At 53.9% G+C, this 18,175-nt stretch overlaps 1 protein-coding gene across 1 annotated transcript in view; it reads left to right on the forward strand.

Annotated features, from left to right (window-relative positions):
- The window catches only part of RIPOR3 (RIPOR family member 3), a 64,997-nt gene that overhangs the window by 21,978 nt on the left and 24,844 nt on the right, over positions 1-18,175 (forward strand). The window contains exon 2 of the mRNA XM_059705316.1: positions 17,504-17,622. Coding sequence (XP_059561299.1) covers positions 17,513-17,622 — 110 coding nt within the window. The 5' untranslated portion in view covers positions 17,504-17,512. The remainder of the gene's footprint in view (positions 1-17,503; positions 17,623-18,175) is intronic.

Genomic DNA, 18,175 nt, shown 5'->3' on the forward strand with positions numbered 1-18,175 from the left:
GTTTCATCATCTTTTATTTATTTTAAAAATATTTTTATTTTTAAAATATCTTTTTATTGATTTTTTTTTAGAGAGAGAGGAAGGGAGAAGAAGAGAGAGAAACATTGATTGGCTGTCTCCTGCATGGCCCCTCCTGGGGATCCAGCCTACATCCCGGGGATGTGCCCTGAATGGGAATCTAACCCGCAGTCTCTCGGTGCACGGACAACGCTCCACCAACTGAGCCACTCAGGCCAGGGCAGCTTCATCATCCTTTAAAGAAGGGCGGAGGGTAATAACAACGTGTACTTTGATTAAGTGCATGAAGATTGATTGAGATTTTTTGTTGTTGTGGTAAAATATACATAACATTAAATTTACCATTTTAACCATTTTACAGTTCTGTGGCGTCATGTACAGTCACACTGTTGTACAACCATCACCACCGTTCGTCTTCAGACCTTTCCCTTCGCCCCAGCTGACACTCTGTACCCATTTCCCCTTCCCTCAGCCCATAGTAACCGCCGTGCTCATTTCTGTCTCTCTGAATTTGGCTATTGTGGGAACCTCATATGAGAGGAGTCAGACAATACTTGTCCTTTTGTGACTGGTTTGCTTCACTCGGCATCTCTTCAAGGTCCATCCATGCTCTAGCATGTGTGAGAATTCGTTTCCTCTTAGAGCAGTGGTTCTCAACCTTCCTAATGCCGCGACCCTTTAATACAGTTCCTCATGTTGTGGTGACCCCCAATTTCATTGTTACAAATTGAACATAATTAAAGCATAGTGATTAATCAGAAAAACAATATGTAATTATATGTGTGTTTTCCGATGGTCTTAGGCGACCCCTGTGAAAGGGTTGTTCTACCCCCAAAGGGGTTGCGACCCACAGGTTGAGAACCACTGTTTTAGAGGCTGAATAATATTCCATGGTGAGCATACGCTGCATTTTGTTTATCCACTCAGTTGTCGATGGACACTTGGGTTGCTCCCCGCTTTTGGCCCTTGTGAATAACGCTGCCATAAATACAGGGGCACACATGTCTGTTTCAGACCCTGCTTTCACTGCTTACCCAGAGTGTGATGAAGGTAGTTTACAAAGACCCTAAGCCGTGCTTGGCCTGTAGTACACATTCAACATATTGTCGCTAATAAAATCAGTATGAGAAAAAGAGTGAGCAAAAATTTTAAAAATGGAAATTAAAGAATTGAGATGACGCTTTGCCTGTCAAATTAGCAACAACTAAAAGGCAATTACCCTCAGTGCAGCTGGGCTGTGGTGAGATGGAGCCTCTCAGACACGTCCATCTCTCTGGAAAGCAGCTCCCAGTGCTAAATATGATATATTGCGGTTCTTGGAAGTGTTCATACCATTTGACTAAATAATTCCACTTCTGAGAATTCATCCTATTCATCCTAGAGACAGAACCTCGAATGCAGACCAAGATTTGAGTCTGGAGAAGTTTGTCACAGCGGTTTCTGTAATACTGTGGAAGCAGCCTCTATTTCCACCCACAGGGAACAGTTAAAAAATAATGTCTGGGCCTAAGCTGGTTTGGCTCAGTGGGTAGAGCATCAGCGTTGGACTGAAGGGTCCCGGGTTCGATTCCAGTCAAGGGCGCATGCCCGGGTTGCAGGCTCCATCCTCAGTAGAGGGCGTGCAGGAGGCAGCCAATCAATGTTTCTCATCACTGATGTTTCTCTCCCTCTTCCTTCCTCTCTGAAATCAATACAAATATATTTAAAAAATAATGTTTGGTGTAGCCCTGCAATAGAATATCTTGCAGTTATTTAAAAAATGCTTATTAGGATAGTGAAAAGGGAAAAAGAAGGTATGAAAATTATATATATTTATCCTATCAAAATAGCTACCATTTAGTGAGCATTAGTATGTGCTGGAAACTGCTAAGCTCTGTATGTACTTTCTCTTGTTTACTCCTCCCAACAACCCACGGAGGAAGGTACTATTTTTGCTCCATTTCACAGATGAGGAAACAGAGGTTCCAAGTGGTGACATGACTGTCAGGCTCACAGAGCCAGCAGGTGGCAAGGCCAGAATTCAAACCCTCAGGCTCCAAAGAACAGAAAAGAAATGACAAGAACTGTGCACTGAAGGCTAATCATGGCTCCTTGGAGGAGTGAGGTTTACTCTCTTCCTTATACTTGTCTGTATTTTCTCCCACAAACTAGGGGGGGAAAGGAGCATATTCGATAAAAAGGGAAGGAAAGAAGTAATTGCCGCTTGCAAGCAGGTATCTTTGCAGCTGAAACACCAGGTCTTGTGTCTGTCCCATGTCATGAACTCAGTTTGTGTCCTTTTTTTTCCTTTTTTCTGGTTAAAGTAGAGCAGAGTGTCCTGGCGGTGTCTTATGGCTGATTGCTTAATAATCATGGACACACACGCACACACACGCACACACACGCACGCGCTCAGCCCACGCCGCCTGAGGCAGCAGGGGAGACAAAAGCCAGCAGTAGCCAAAACTCTGCTAGATCGATGCAGATTGTTACAGGCGCAACTTTCCAGAAAGCAGAGCTCGGTGAAATAAATATTTTTCCTGTGAGAAGAGGCTCAAGTCGGCGATCTTAACAACCCCCCAATTCGTTCCAGATCCCCTCCGAGCGGCTGGCGTCAATGTGCCCATCTTGATGTGCTTAGGATCACTTAGGAAGGGCGGCGTGCCTGTGCGCCTGGCTGGCTTCTCCGCTCGGCAGGGGTCAAGGGCGCTGGGCAGGAGGGCGAGGAGGGGACCAACCCTGGGAAATGCTCTCCCCACGCCCCTAGCTCCCCACAACTTCGTGGGTCCCCAACTCTCTTTTTCCGGTAAGCCACCACTATTTCATCTAAACTGGAGACCTGGGAACGCAACCTCTTTTTTTGTCAAAGGCTCCGTTCCTTCAGTCCTGGAGACAGTCTGCAGGAGGAATTTAGAATTGGGGACTGTGAAAACATACAGACATGAGGTCTGGGTTGTCTCAAGAATTGGGAGCTTCACTGTCCAGGCAAAAATTCACGGATGGATTATTCCTCCCTTCACTCTCTCACTCAGCAATTGTTTACTGGGCCACCTCCTCCGTGTAAGGCTTGGTGCGAAGCTAGTGTAAGATAGTGCAGTCGCTGGAGAGCTGAGATTCATCCATCCATTGATCCATCCATGCATCCGTCCGTCCGTCCAGGAGATATTTACGGAATGCTTCTAGGTGCCAGGCACTTTCAGGAAGTGCTGGGCCCTTGGCCGTAAACTGCCGCTTAGAGCTTGCATTCTAGCTGGGGTGACAGACAATAGGAAAATGTAGCATGTAGGATATCGAACGGCAATCAATACTCAATAAAAAAAAAATTAAGCTGGGCCCTAACTGGTTTGGCTGAGTGGATAGAGCATCGGCCTGGGGACTGAAGGGTCCCAGGTTCGATTCCGGTCAAGGGCATGTACCTTGGGTTGCGGGCACATCCCCAGTAGGGAGTGTGCAGGAGGCAGCTGATCGATGTTTCTCTCTCATCGATGTTTCTAACTCTCTATCCCTCTCCCTTCCTCTCTGTAAAAAGTCAATAAAATATATTTAAAAAAATTAAGCTGGAAGGGGGATTGGGAAATGGGGGGCAGGGGTGGACCCACAGAGATGAGGGGCCAGAAAACACCTCCCGAGTAGGTGGTATTTAGTCACCACCTGCAGGAGACGAGGAGAGATGATTTAGGAGGTGCAGGCATGAAATCACAGTGACTCACAGGGCGAGAAAGTCCCTCTCAAAGATCTCTCCGTCCCGATTACGCCAAGGGAACGTCTGTTTGTTGTTAATGTCTTGAATGCCCCCCTGAGACTCACTGATCTCCCCCTTGAGCGGCAGAGGCTTCGTGGCAGCGGGGCCCACCGGCACCGAATGGGGTCTTGCGACCAGTGGGACTGCTTTGTAATTCCTGTTTAAGTTCTTACTGATGGCAAATGACCCCGGCTCTTCATTTACCATCAAGCTTAAGTGCCCTTTTAAAATACACTTATTTTTTTGAAAAGTGAGGTTGATATAAAGGAAAGGATGGAGTAACTTGGATACAGCCGGTACGCGAATTACCGGGGAAACTGTGGCGGTGATAAATGAGTGAAATCTGGGGCACACCAGCATAAGTCACGACCCTTCTCGTCACGTTGCTCGGAGAGGACCTGGCTCCGGAGATGCGGGCACTCATGGTGACTCAGGCTGCGGTCAGCGCCTCTAGCCAGGGCCTCTGGAGGGGACAGCATGCCCTAGGGCTCTGCTGGGAATAGGAAAGCTGCCCAGAGGAGGAGCTATTGGGGCGCTTGAAGGCAGGGTGGGTTCCGACCTGCCAGGGAAGGTCACGCAGAGCATTCCAGGAGAGGGGAGCAGAGCTGCTGGAGGAGGCAGACCCTGGGAAGCCTCCCCGACCTTCTACTCTTCCAGGGACTAATCCTAGCATGGATCCTAAAACTCCGCTTATCGAGCACGGCTTTCTTGCATTTGCTTATGTGACCTCAGCAGACCCACGGGTAGCACTGTGGTTCAAGTCCTGTTCTAAGGGTGAGGAGTTGGGGGCTCAGGCCAAGTCACCTGTGCAAGGCCCTGCAGCTGGTAACAGAACTTTTCAAAAAATTGATTTTTAAACATTGAGCTATAACTCACATAACATAAAATTCGCTTTTTAAAGTGTTCAGTTCAGTGGTTTTTAGCATATTCACAAAGTTGAGCAGCCATCACCGCCATATAATTCCAGAACATTTTCATCTCACCCATTGGCAGCCACTCCCATTCTCTCTGTTCCCAGGCCCTGGCAACCACTAATCGACTTCCTGTCTTTAAGGATTTGCCTGTTCTGGACTTTCATATAAATGGAATAATTTTACCTTTGGCTTTTTCCACTCAGCATCATGCTTTCAAGATTCACCCATGTTGTAACATATACCCATACTTCATTCCTTTACATGGCCGGATAACATAGCCCATTGTATGGATATACCACATTCTGTTTATCCATTCATTAGCTGATGAGATGTGGGTACTTTTTACTTCTTGGTCGTTATGAATAATGCTGCCCAGAGCGTTTGTGTACAGGCTTTATTGGGCATGTGTTCATTTCTCTTGGGTGTGTACCAAGGAGCAGAATTGCTGGCTCGGATTGTAGCTTTACGCTTACATTTGAGGCACTGACAACTACCTCCCGAAGCAGCTGCACCGTTTTACATTTCCACCAGCAGTGTCCAAGGCTTCCCATTTCTCCTCATGCTCCCAAGGGCAAGGCCTTGAGCTCAGGCTTGAGACAGAGGCTTAGCAGCAGAATCCTAAAAAAATAATTTCCTCCTCATATAAGTCAGTGCGGAGGGATCTTGAGGAAGGGTCTACAACACCCAGGCCTGAGCCAGACCCCACTGGGGAGCTGTGAGCTCTGGGGCCTGGTCTATGCCCTGCTGTGCCCACTAAGAATGTTATGCACATGCCACCTATTTCCTTCAAAGTTGGGGCTTTCTTTGTGGGGTCCTGATTCCCCCAGTGGCCTGTAACTCCCAGGTCAGAGCTCATTCCCATGTCCTTGGTGTGTGGGGCAGGGCTCATGGTTCATATACAATGCTCATGTTTCTTGAGCATTTATGACATGCCCTTACAATGTGCTCTACTTTCCATGCCCATTTCACAGATGACGAAACTGAGACCCTGAGAGGTGAGGGAGATAGTGTGGTGGGCAGTATAGTCAGGATTTGAACCTTGTCTCTAACCACTAGGATACACTGGGAGGTCAGGAGCCTCCCTGCAGGAGCCTTCCACGTTAAGGCTTCCTTTATCGAGTGGGTATGGGTTTTCTGTTGCCGTGTAAGAAATTGCTTCTAACCTAGCAGCTTCACACAGTCCCTACGGAGGAGCTCCCAGCCCTGCAGGGCAGCGTCCTGGCGTGACGAGGCCGGGGGTTCTGCTCAGGGTGTCACAAAGCTGAAACTCAAGGTACTGGTCAGGATGAGTTCTTGTCTGGAGGGTCAAATCCACGTCCAAGATCATTCTTGTTGGCGTCACTCAGTTCCACGTGGCTGTAGGTCCTTGCTAGCGGTCAGCCGGGGCCACTTTCAGCTGCTGGAGGCTTCCAGCTTCCCTTACCACATGGCCTCTGGTCTTCAAAGCCGGAAATGAAGAACTTCCCTCACCCCGAACCCCTCTCATGCCTTAAGCCTCTTTTTCCTGGAGGAGGCTAATCAGAGGAGTCATATCTCATTATATTCACAGCTGCCGCCCACACTCGAACAGGAGAGAATTGTTCCAGGTCAGTCACTGGGGGTTTAATGCTCTGCCTGCCACGGGAGGTCAGGTTCCAATGGTAGTGAGAGTGACAGCTACAGCTAGGCCGGCCCTTTCTCTCACTAGCTAGAGCGCTGTGGCGTCCAGGGCGATTCCACGTCTCTCGGTAGCCCAGCAGTGATGCTGTGAGATGCACGTTTTATCCCCACGTTACCCATGAGGGAGAGGCGAATGCCTCGTGAGCCAGCAGGGGCTGGAGTCCAGATCTTCTGACCCCCAGCTCAGGGCTCTTGGCGCCCACAGCACCCCTGCCTCCCATTAGAAGCTCGTTACTGCCTTAGGAAGGGGAAAGCATCTGTTTCCAGCCAGCCCAGCCCTCAGGGAGCGCTTCCCTGTAAACTCAGCACATTGGGTCATGAAACTCCAGGCTGTTACAGGGATCGCCACTGGGCTGGGCGAACTCACCTCATCAAGCAGGAAAACCAGGAAAGCCTGAGGCCCTGAGTCCAAGCAGCTACGTGCAGGAGCTCAGCTCGGCGGTGGCCAGCCCCCAGCGGGGGAGGCATCTGCCCAGGCTGTGATGTCCCAGCCCGAAGCGGGGGACCACACTCTCCGGAGGGCAGTATGTCGGTAGTGGTCCCCCGTCCTGGGTCTCTGTGTGCCAGGCTTTCTACTTGGAACGTGACATGGATGCCCAGGTGTCAGCCCCAAGGCACCCCCATCTTCTGGACTTCTTGCGGGATACCCCTCCCTTTAATATTTAAACCAGGCAGAGACCTCAGCCAGAAACCCAGGACCGCCTCCTCCCTGCGCTCCCACAATCCCCCAGGGTGCTCCTAGGGGCTTAACCTTTCTTCTAGTCACCTTTGTGCCGATATGCAAATTTTTTATCTTTTCCCTTTCATCCCATCTGTCCACGGCTCCAGTACTTTTGTTCTTCCCAAGGCCTTGCTGACACAAGGCTTCCGGAACAGCTGACTTTGGAGATATCGGTTGTGAGCTGGTGTAAAAGATCTGGCCACCGATGGCTCCAGAGAACCAGGCCTGCCAATGGGCCTGGACCAGGGGCTCAGGAGCCCGAGGGGGGCTCACAGCAGACAGGATGAGAAGCCAGCACGGTCTGTGTCCTGCCCTTCCAGGAGGCTGTGCCTGCTTAGCCTGGAACGGGTCTGTGCCTCTCTTTGGTGAGGGGCCCACGAGGCTCTGGGCCAGTCCCATCACACCGACAGCCGCGGGCAAGAACCAAGTCCTCAAAAGGAAAATGGGGTGCCTCAGGAAGAAAGTCCACAGAATTTGGGGTCCTGGGAACCCATGGGGAGCATACTTGGCAATAAATTCTAGAATCCCTATCCTTTGCCCAGAGAATTTCATGTGCTGTTGCCTCACCTCCCCCAAAGCCTTCCCCTTCTCCAGCTGTCAGTCATCACACACACACACACACACACACACACACACACACACACTTCTGGGTTTTCTTATTCGGGACAGTCTAGCCTCTCTTCCCGACCCACCAATGCTTGAGGCCCACTTTGGCGCATCCAAAATCTCATTAAGCTTCTGGGCTAAACAAAGTGTTTTCTACCTGTGACGGGTTGAATGGTATCTCCCAAAACATATGTTGAAGTCCTACACCTTGCGCCTGTGAATGTGACCTTATTTGCAGATAGGGTTACATTTGCAGATATCACCAGGGTAAGATGCGGTCTTCAGGGCGAGCCTTAATCCACTATGACTGATGTTGTTATCACAAGAGGGAAATGCCCGTGCAGACAGAGGCACGCAGGGAGATGCCATGTAACCACAGCGGCCGAGGTTGGAGCGATGCAGCCATGAGCCAAGAGTGATGGCCACCACCAGAAGCTGGGAGAGGTGAGGAATGACGCTTTCCCCGAGCCTTTAGAGGGAACATGGCCTTCTGGTCTCCAGAACTGTGAGACTATACAGTTCTGCGGTTTTAATTAAGCCATCCACTGTATGGCCTTCGTTACAGCAGCCACAGAAAATTAATATACTACCTCACATCCCTAACCTTGTGCTAGCAGCGCAAAGCAGTAGAAAAAGCTGACAATTACAGTTTGGCTCTTCCTTTTAGTGAGAAGAAGAATGGATGTCCTCAAAACTGTAAAATAAGGTAATTTCAGTGGCTTCCATTTTATAATAAGGAAACTGAGGCTCAGAGGACTTCTCCAAGTCAAGTAGTTAGAGAGAGGTAAAGGCTAGGCTTGAACTTGGATTTTTTGACTCTCCCCCGCCCCCCAACTTATACTCATCACCACTCTGTGACTCTATGGATGTGTATCTCACAGATCTCTGCAGAGTCCCCAGGTCCTAGTCCCCAGGTGTCACTTTTTCTTATTAAATGAGCGCAGAACTTAGTACAATCCTTGTCCTCATCCCCGTGGGAACTACCTGTTCCAGACACGTTTTCTGTCATATGAGCCTCTATAAACCGAGCCCTCATTCATTACCAAATTTTCATTGCAAAATGTGAGGCTTTCATTACAAAATTGGCGATTTTCATTCCAAAACTGCAGATGCGTTCCCACCAAAATCATCTCCCTATAGACCCAAGGAAGAATGTTTGGCAAAGAGGGAATTAATTGATAAACAGCTTGTAGTACACAAACTCCGAGACAGCCTGGATGTTTTGCAACACTTTTGGAAACTCCAGGATGACGATTCCAGCACCAGCTGTTTATTTCAGGCTGTTAAGCCACGTAGATGTCCCGCGTGCTTGGGAATCCACCGGCTGCCCTCCCCAGGATGAGCCCGGAGCCCCTCTAAGGCTTTTGTGGGCATTTACAGCGGCTGGTCGAGCAGGGCTGCAATACCGGGGGAGACCAGCAGGGGGTCTTCTTCCCATAGGAAATGGACTTAAGGCTGAAGATTCTAGTAATTCAAGGTTTTGGATTCTAGAAAATAAGTTTGTTCCTTTGGGAGAAAATATACTCTCCTTACAATGTGGGTTAACCATCTGGCATAAAGAAGTGTGAAAAAAAATCTGACTTTTCCTGCCCCAGGGAGGCACTTGAGCTGGGGCCAGGGTGCCTGGGTCTCTCTCTCTCTCTCTCTCTCTCTCTCTCTCTCTCTCTCTCTCTCTCTCTCTCTCTCCACCCTGCGCCCTGAGGAAAGAGAAACTACACATCCCACTGTCGAAAGAAAAACCAGAACAGCAGGCTGGCTTGACTTGTCTCTTGTAAATTGTTTACCTCGGGACGACCAGATGGCTCATCTCTTGTTGAACCCTTGGCCATTTCCCGTGCTAGCAGCCTCTATTACAAACAGCTCCCTCTCCACGGATCACGTGTCCGTGCAGGCCTCCGGGGCCTGCTATTGGGGAGCCTCGGGCATTCCAGGAGTTTGACTCAGTGGGCTATGGATCCTCATGAGACTCAGGGTATAGGCTAGGCACCAACCCGTGGGGTGTGGTCGGGATGGAGAGCAACTCCTAATACCCACTGGGCTTCCCAGTTACAGCCCTAGCCCCTCACCCACGTACAGGCTCCTCCAGTGTGGTCCCTGCTCACCCCACCCCTCACCTGTCACCATGAAAGGGCTCCAAGTATGTCTGAATGCCAAGATTTCCCTGCTGCCCCCACCTCTACCTGGCTGTGTGAGGGTGGAAAAACCGCTTCCCCTCTCTCAGCCACAGAACTTCAGCGATCAAAGGGGTGGGGTGGGGTGCTGACACCTCTTCCTGCCTCGCAGGCTGGTGGGGGTGGGTGGAAAGAGGGTGATCGTGAAAACTCCCACCCAGCTCCGCCCCACACCTGCTCTTATTGTGACAAGACCCATTTTTGAGGGGTGGGAAGGGGGCACAATGGGGTGCGCCTGCCCTCCTGGGCAGTGGGTAGGAGCTCCCGGCTGTCCCTGGGGCCTCCCTGGAGGCGGCATCTCCTGCAGAGCGGTCTGGGTGTGGTGCGGGGCTGAGGTTGTAATTCTAAGCGTGCAGAAGCCCCGAGCCTGGGCTGGGTGTGAGGCAGCTGATGGACATCTTTTAAAGCTTGCTCTGGTTTCCGGGGGGGGGTGGGGGGCGGGGAGGCGGGGGGAGGCAGATCAGGGTGTTTCTGAGAAGCAGGGCAGACAGTGAAGTCTCTTGACTGAGCTCCAGGGAGGAGAGATGCTCTACAGCCAGGCCAGGGCGAGGCTTCAGTGTCAGCAGATCAGACATGTCATCGCAGAGGCAGGGCAGGCTCCACACTCGGAGACCGACCAGGGCACTACATATTGGGAGCTTCTCTCTCTCTCTCTCTCTCTCTCTCTCTCTCTCTCTCTCTCTCTCTCTCTCTCACACACACACACACACACACACACACACGCCTCATTAAGAATGAGTTAAAAGGTGAGTGAGGGGCTGTGAACAGCGGGAGAGGATGGCCATCCCGGACTATGGACAGCTCCTTCTAATCAGTGAAATGTCTAGCTGACCGGACAAAGGCTATGTAGATTGGCAAATCCCAGATGAGAGTCTACAGACAGTGACAGGTGGCTCTCGGGAACCACGGACGTGCACGTGAGGCCACCCCACTGAGTAGGGGTCAGAGTGAAGGTGGGGAGGGGACCAGGAGGGCAGGCCGATGGGAGAGCTGAGCCAGGACTCCTTAAGGAGGGGAGCCCTCCCTGACGCGGGGAGCGCCCCCTCCACACCTGGCCTCACCCTGTCCTCCCAAGGGGTCTCTCGACAATGCCCTCCTCGGTCACCCTCACCGGATCGGGGGTGGGGCTATACTCTCATAATGTCACCAACATGATTCCTGTCTACGGGTTCTGGCCCATTTTACTGACCTGTCAGTTGAGACCGTAGGCCTGTGGGTGAGAGGTTGGGCTGACAGCCTGGCTGCCTGGACTTGAACTCCTCAGTCCTAAGGGCCTGGAGGGAACAAAGTAGCTGGTGAGGGTCCGGCCTGACTCTCAGCAGCTTGTCTCTGCTAGACCAGGTGGAGTTGGGAGTAGGGAGAGAGGGAGATAAACTGAGGGAAGAGGGAGAAAGTCTCTGATCTGCGTAAGAAGACTTGGGCGGGAAGGAGCAGGAGAAGGCACCTGTGGGTGGGAGGGGGAGAGCGGACGGATTGGAGGGGGGCTAGGAGCGGGCCACGGGCAGCACCGTGGTGACGTCCATGGCCCCCGAGCACCTCGGCCTCCTGGGATGCATCATAAAAAAGATGAAATAATGTCTATTATGACTGAATTGGTATAAAGATGTACATATATAATGAAATACATGTTATCTATATTACAGCCTAAGCGACGGTTACAGCAGAACGACCAGAACGATCAGTTGCTATGATGCGCACTGACCACCAGGGGGCAGGTGCTTAATGCAGGAGCTGCCCCCTGGTGGTCAGTGCGCTCCCACAGGGGGAGTGCTGCTCAGCCAGAAGCCGGGCTCATGGCAGGCGAGCGCAGGGCGGTGGTGGGAGCCTCTCCTGCCTCCGTGGCAGCACTAAGGTGGCAGCACTAAGGAGCAGCGAGCAGGTGGGGGGGGAGGGGTGGCGAGGGGTAAGGAGCTAGGGGTCCCAGACTATGGGAGGGCGCAGGTCGTCAGCGCTGTTGCAGGTTTCAGTGTTTGACAGCCAACAGAGGCATCTGGCCTGGATCAGTGACCAGTGGGTGGCCTCACCCTGTCCTCCATGGGGTCTCTCGGCACTGCCCTCCTGGGTCACCCTCACTTCAGCTCGGTCCCTCCTGCCAGCCCCATTGTGATCCCTGGTCCTACAGCAGACCAGGGAGGGGTGGCTTCTGGGAGGAGATTCAGCTTTGGTCCCACCCGTGTTCTTTCCCACCCAGGCTCCGTCTGCCCCATCCTGCCCCCCATCCTATCCCTGGTCCCTGCACACACTCCCACCCCATGGCCGCTCAGAATGCCAAAGAGTAGCTGTCTCTTCCAGGTGAGTCGGTGGTGATCAGGGCAGCAAGGAGGCCATTTAAATTAAAAGGCCCTCTGGGTATTTCACAGGAATCATGAGCCATCTCTATCTTGGAAAAACCCGTGTAGTGCCCGGCCGGTGTGGCTCAGTTGACCTATGAACCCGGAGGTCATGGTTCAATTCCTGATCAGGGCACATGCCCGGGTTGCAGGCTCCATCCCCAGTGGAGATCTCTCATCTCTCTCTCTCTCTCTCTCTCTCTCTCTCTCTCTCTCTCTCTCTCTCTCCCTCTCTCTCTCCCTCTCCCTTCCTTTCTGAAATCAGTAAAACAAATTACTAGTAATAAATAAAAACCAAACAAACAAAAACAAACCAGAAACGCCGGTAGAGTTAGGTGGGAGTGAGGGCGATTCTTATGAACCTTCAGCAGTGTTTTCGGACGAGGAGGCTGCTCTGACCCAGGCTCACCATGGAGAGCCGTGGTCTCTAGACAAAAGGACACGCAGGGTCAGGCCTCGGCCTAATTCCTGTGCGAGCAAAGACGGCTCTCTGTTTTCTTCAAATCAGCATTTTCTTTTCTAATTTGGAGGATATGTGTCGTTGCAGAACACTGGGAAGGCGTTGTTTCAAAATGAAAACAGACTGTGTTGTATATAGTTGACATCTCGCTCTTTTTCACTCAATGCCTGATTTTGAACATTCTCACCTGATAACTCTTCAAAGTCATATTCCTGACGGCTGGAATGTCACCCAAATGTCCCCTGTGGCTGAGCCACGGGCTGTTCGACCTTCCCCTTGCATCTGGCCCTTTGTGGCTGTGCCCAGTGTTCTCACCTGTGAAATGGGCCCAGGGGTGCTGTGAGGTCCAGGACGACGGCCGACCTGTGCCCTCGTGTGGTCACTCGTGGGACGGGTCCTTCAGGCACCTACAGGTCTGAGTTGGCGCCGGACATGAACCGCTCCCAGGCAGGGCCGAAGGTCACAGGGGCTGTAACTGGACCGTCCTGGCGAAGACAGTCTAGTTCCCAGAGCCTCGGGACGCCCAGGCCTCGTGTCTACACTCACATTCCTCAGGCTATTTTGCCATTTCCTTTCGTGCTAAACCAGAGGGGCTATTTTGGAAACTTCTGTAAGCAAACTAAGCCGTGGCTGGCATTTGAGCGGATATGAAAGAGCCCTAAGTGAGGGGCTCAGGCAGAAGCGCTGCCCAGCCCTGGGAGCCCAGCGTTAAATTTAGAAGCCTCACCTCCAAATGAGGTGAAATTGCAGGTTCCCTCCGGCGGGCGGGCGGCGGCTTCGGCCAGCAGTGAGGGGACAGATTTAGTGGATGGGCTCCGGCTCCTCAGCCACACCTTGGGGAAGAGGCCCAGGACGGTCCCCAGTGTCTGGGGAGCGGCTGGCTGTGAGGAGCCCTCCAGCTGCCTGTCTTCCCGGCGCCCACCAGCTGCGTCCCCTTGGCATCGCCAGCCAGGGCTGCCCAGGCTGCCAGGCCAGAGAGGCAGCGAGGGACACGGGAAGAGGCAGTCCTCTCTGCCACCGAAGGTTTGGGACCTGCATGACTCCTGTTACCTCTCTCCTCTCCTGGGGCCAGTGAGGCCTCTGGCTTGTCTCTCCTGCCCTGAGGCGTGCCGGCTGCCCAGGGCTGCCCATGATCCGGGTGAATGCCAGCCACAGCTGGGGGAGGGGGGCTTGCAGGTGGAGGGAGTCTCACAGTGCCCAGCCTTTGTTCTGGCGGGCAATGCCCCTGTCTTGCCCCTGTTCTGGGTGGTCAGTGTTCTCACCTGTTTATCAATGATTAAACAGGAATATAACCCCTGGCCAAAGGTGACCAGCCCTCACTGGGGCTGGCCAGGGTGCCTGAGACTCCAGGGGTCTCAGCCAGGGCATCCCATCTCCAGACCTCCATCCAGCTGGTGAGATGGCAGGGGTCCAAGGGGCCCACAGAGACCTGGCTCCTACACTCCTACCCCCTCCCCCCCAAGCCTGTAGGGCATGAGGCCACCCTTCAGTCCCCTTCAGGAACGTACTTCCATTCTGGAGCCCTCGCCTCCCCTCAGCCTGGCCCCCGAAGCCAGTGCAGCCCAGCACAAGGTGGCCGGGCTGTGGCGTCCTTGCCCAGGTTCAGATCCCAGCTTTGGGGCTTCTTACCTGTGTGACCCTGGATGAGTCATTTCCCCTCCTCTCTGACCTCGGTTTCTTTATCTGCAAAACGGGGATAATAACAGCACTTGCTTCCTAGCGCGTGGGGAGAATTAAATGAGATGTTAAGCCCTTAGAACAGACAGTAGGCAGACTGCTGGCTACCCAGGGTCGGCCATCGGACGCTGCTGCTTTTGTAAGTGAGGTATTATTGGAACACAGCTTTTACATATCATTTACATGTCGTCTGTGGCTGCGTTTGCTCTAAAGCGGTAGAGCTGAGTCCTTGTGACAAAGCCCGCAAAGCCGAAAATATTTACTCTCTGGCCCTTCGCAGAAAACGTTCGCCTGCCCGTGGCGTGCAGCACACAGGGGAAATGCTCCCTGTTTACCCTCATCGTTATTCTCCCACTGCCTGCACTCCAGGCCTCGCCTCTCAGCCCTGGTCCCCTGGTCCCATGAGGATGTGCTGTGAAGCTGCCCAGCCCACGTCCCCACCACTGACCTTGGCCACCCCCCTGCCTGCCCCTCCTCATTCCCTTGCCCAGGGGCGGGGGATGGGCAGCGGTTCACCCAGAGCAGGTGCTGAGTGGTGGGATGGGGGTCCTGATTGTTTAATAATCAGCAGCGGAAAAGCCCTAATTTGTAGACTCGCTGATTTCTGTGGTGTAAGTGTTCCTACCGTGGCTGACTCCAAGCTACCAGAATTCCCGGAAATGTGACAGTGGACTCTGAGCCGGTCCACCGGCAGCCGCACAGGGCAGGTGGGAGCTGTGGGGACCTCCCTGCGGCTGGGGCAGCTCCTAGAGGGCGGGACTCCTGGCACGCACGGGGACAAGTGCTGGCGCTGGCATCAGTACGCTCCGGTCCTACACCTGGCTCTGCTGCTGTCCGGCTGGGTCCCTGGGCCACCCTTGTCCTCTCGGAGCCTCAGTTTCCTCATCTGTCAAATTAGGTTTGCAGTGGCTCCTAGGCCTAAGGCAGTGGTCAGTAAACTGCGGCTCGCGAGCCACATGTGGCTCTTTGGCCCCTTGAGTGTGGCTCTTCCACAAAATACCACGTGCGGGTGCTTGTATAGTGTGATTGAAACTTCTTGGCCCATGCGCAGAAGTCGGTATTTTGTGCAAGAGCCACACTCAAGGGGCCAAAGAGCCAACATGTGGCTCTCGAGCCGCAGTTTGCCGACCACTAACCTAAGGGGGTTGTGTGGACTTAATAAGATAATTTGCATAAGGCATTTAGCCAGGCTGCTTACTAACGAGCATTCCATAAACGATGCCTCCATTATCAGATTGCCTCAACCTCCCCATCTGCACACAGTGCTGTTGTTCATGGGTTTGGAGCAGGTGACGGTCCCCGGCACCGGGCTTGCCACACAGCGGGTGCTCAGCACACGCCGCCCTTCCCCCAGAGAGGAAGGCGCCACCGGCTTCTCTGACGCAGCAGCTCAGCGCGGGGTCTTGGTCAGACCAGTGGCACAGAGACAGCCAGCTCCTGCTGAGTGCCTCTTGCATTGTGTGCTCTTAGCTCATCGGCCCCTGGTCCTTTTCTGAATTTCCATTCTACAGATGTGATCACTGAGGCCCAGAGCCTGTGAGTGGCACAGTTACAGCCGGGGTTTGAGCCCAGGTCTGGCTTTTCTGTTTCTGATGCTCCCCCGTGGGGCAGTGGGGTGGGGTGCATAGGAGGAGGGAAGGCTTGGGGGGCTGCACAGATCTGCTGGGGGTTTAGAGTGAGGGCTCTGGAGCCCCTGGTGGGGGCTGACAAACAAAAAGCAGGACTGGACGCTGGACAGATGTGGCTGGAAAGAGAACATAACCCCAGGCAGAGCCGCAGCCTGAGCGAAGGTGTGGAGACTGCACTCAGGTGGGGGTGGAGGGGATGTGGAATGCAGGGGCCTCACCAGCAGGCCTTGTTGTTGGGTGGGATTCTTTATAGGTTTGGCCTGGGCAGTGGGGTCCTGGGATCATGGGGCTGGCCCCACCCGGGCTGGGGAGTAAGGTAGGAAACTGTAGCAGCAGAGATTTAGGTTAGATACGGAGGAGAGCTTTCCGATCGTCCTGCTGGAAGATAGCAGGCGACGGTCCCAAGGGATGTGTGGATGTTTCCAATCTAGAGATGGTTTGGAAAGAAGGGAAGACAGCCAGGGTTCGAGGCTGGCCTCGTTGCAGCCTGGGTCCGAGGACCGGGGGCTTCCTGAAGCCTTCGATGCCAGGAACTGGGCTTGGTCACCCCCACTACTCAAAGCCCTCCCATGCCCTGGCCGGTTTGGCTCAGTGGATAGAGCGTCAGCCTGTGGACTGAAGGGTCCCAGGTTCGATTCCAGCCAAGGGCACATGCCCGGGTTTCAGGCTTGGTCCCCAGTAGGGGGCATGCAGGAGGCAGCCGATCAATGATTCCCTCATCATTGATGTTCCTCTCTCTCCCTCTCCCTCTCCCTCTCCCTTTCTCTCTGAAATAAACAAAAATCTATTTAAAAACAACAACAACCAAAACCCAAAACCCTCCCATGCTCCCAGGTACCCTCGCCAATTGCAAGGCCGAGTCCTCTGTGCGCTGCACTCTGCTGGCCTCTCGAACTCACCTGGAGCCATGCCCGACCCCCTGAACTTCTGTCACTTCTGGATTGCACCATGTCATCTGCACCTCCAGGCCTTTACCATGCTGTTCCCTCTGCCTCGATACCCTCCCCTTCCTTCCCTCCCCTCCCCTCCCCTCCCCTTCCCTTCTCTCCTCCTCAGCCTTTCCTTCTCAGCTCTAGGTCGCCTCCTTCAAGGCTGGGCCAAAGCCCCTCTGGGGTCCCCCACACTATCGACTCCTACTGTATCTGTCTGGTGGCTGGTTGGCCTCCTTGCTGGACTGGGAGCCCTGGAGGGCAAGAACTCGGCCTGTCTGCTGAGTGCGTGTCTCGGCACGGTGTCTGGCATGCAGCAGTGCTCAGTGAGGATTCGTGGAGGGGTGAGGGTTACTGGCAGAGAGGAGCAGCAGAGGGGAGGGGAGCAGAGCTGGGTCCAGGAGCCGCGGTGTCCCCCTGCACGAGGACACGACATTGCTCAGGCACCAAGAACCGGAGCAGAGTACAGGGACCTGGGTTTGAATCGCGCTCCTGCCGTTGCTCCCAAGCAGGCGCCCTAACCTCACCGACCCTCGGTTTTCTCATCTGTGAGCTGGGACAGCACCCTCTCTGCTGGAGGGACCTGGGAGGCCATGGTGGAGGGTGCCAGCCTGGGTCAGCCTCGCCGGGTGGTGGTGCGAGGCTGACGCTCCCGCCCTCTCCCTGCAGGTGACAGCCATGTCGGTGAGGGTGCGGTTCCTGTCCTCCGGGGACGCGGCGGCCGTGGGGGTCGTGGGCCGGAGCGCCTCCTTCGCGGGCTTCAGCAGCGCACAGAGCCGCAGGATCGCGTAAGTTCTGCCGGCGTGGGGCTCGTCCAGGGCTGGGCAGGGGGCAGGGACATCCTCTTCCCGCTGCCGGTGCCCCGAGGCTCGCTCTCTGCCAGGCCTGCAGCCCAGGACAGAGTGGGGTGTGTGTGTGTGTGTGTGTGTGTGTGTGTGTCTGTGTGTGTGTCTGTGTGTGGTGTGTGTCGGTGTGTCTGTGTGTGTATGTGTGTGTGTGTGTGGCTTGGTGTTGGGAGAAACCTATCAGCCCACTTGGCAGAGCAAGAAACTGAGGCTCAGAGAAGTGGAGCTGCTCACCAAGGTCACACAGCCAGATTGACCCGGGCTTGGAACTGAGGCTCCTGGGGGTGGGGTAAGATGGAATGTTCTTCCTGTTTGAATGGGGCCACTCACCCCGGCTCTGTGACCTGGGCAGGTGAGTTCACCTCTCTGAGCCTCGGTTTCCTCATGTTCCTTCCTCACGGCTGTCATGAGGGCACAGTGAGGTGGCCCATGGCCAGCAGCCAGCACACGCGGCCACACGCAGGCACACGCGGGCACACAGCAGGGGCTGTGGGGA

The sequence above is a fragment of the Myotis daubentonii genome, chromosome 8 (assembly GCF_963259705.1).
Source record: "Myotis daubentonii chromosome 8, mMyoDau2.1, whole genome shotgun sequence".
NCBI lineage: Eukaryota > Metazoa > Chordata > Mammalia > Chiroptera > Vespertilionidae > Myotis > Myotis daubentonii.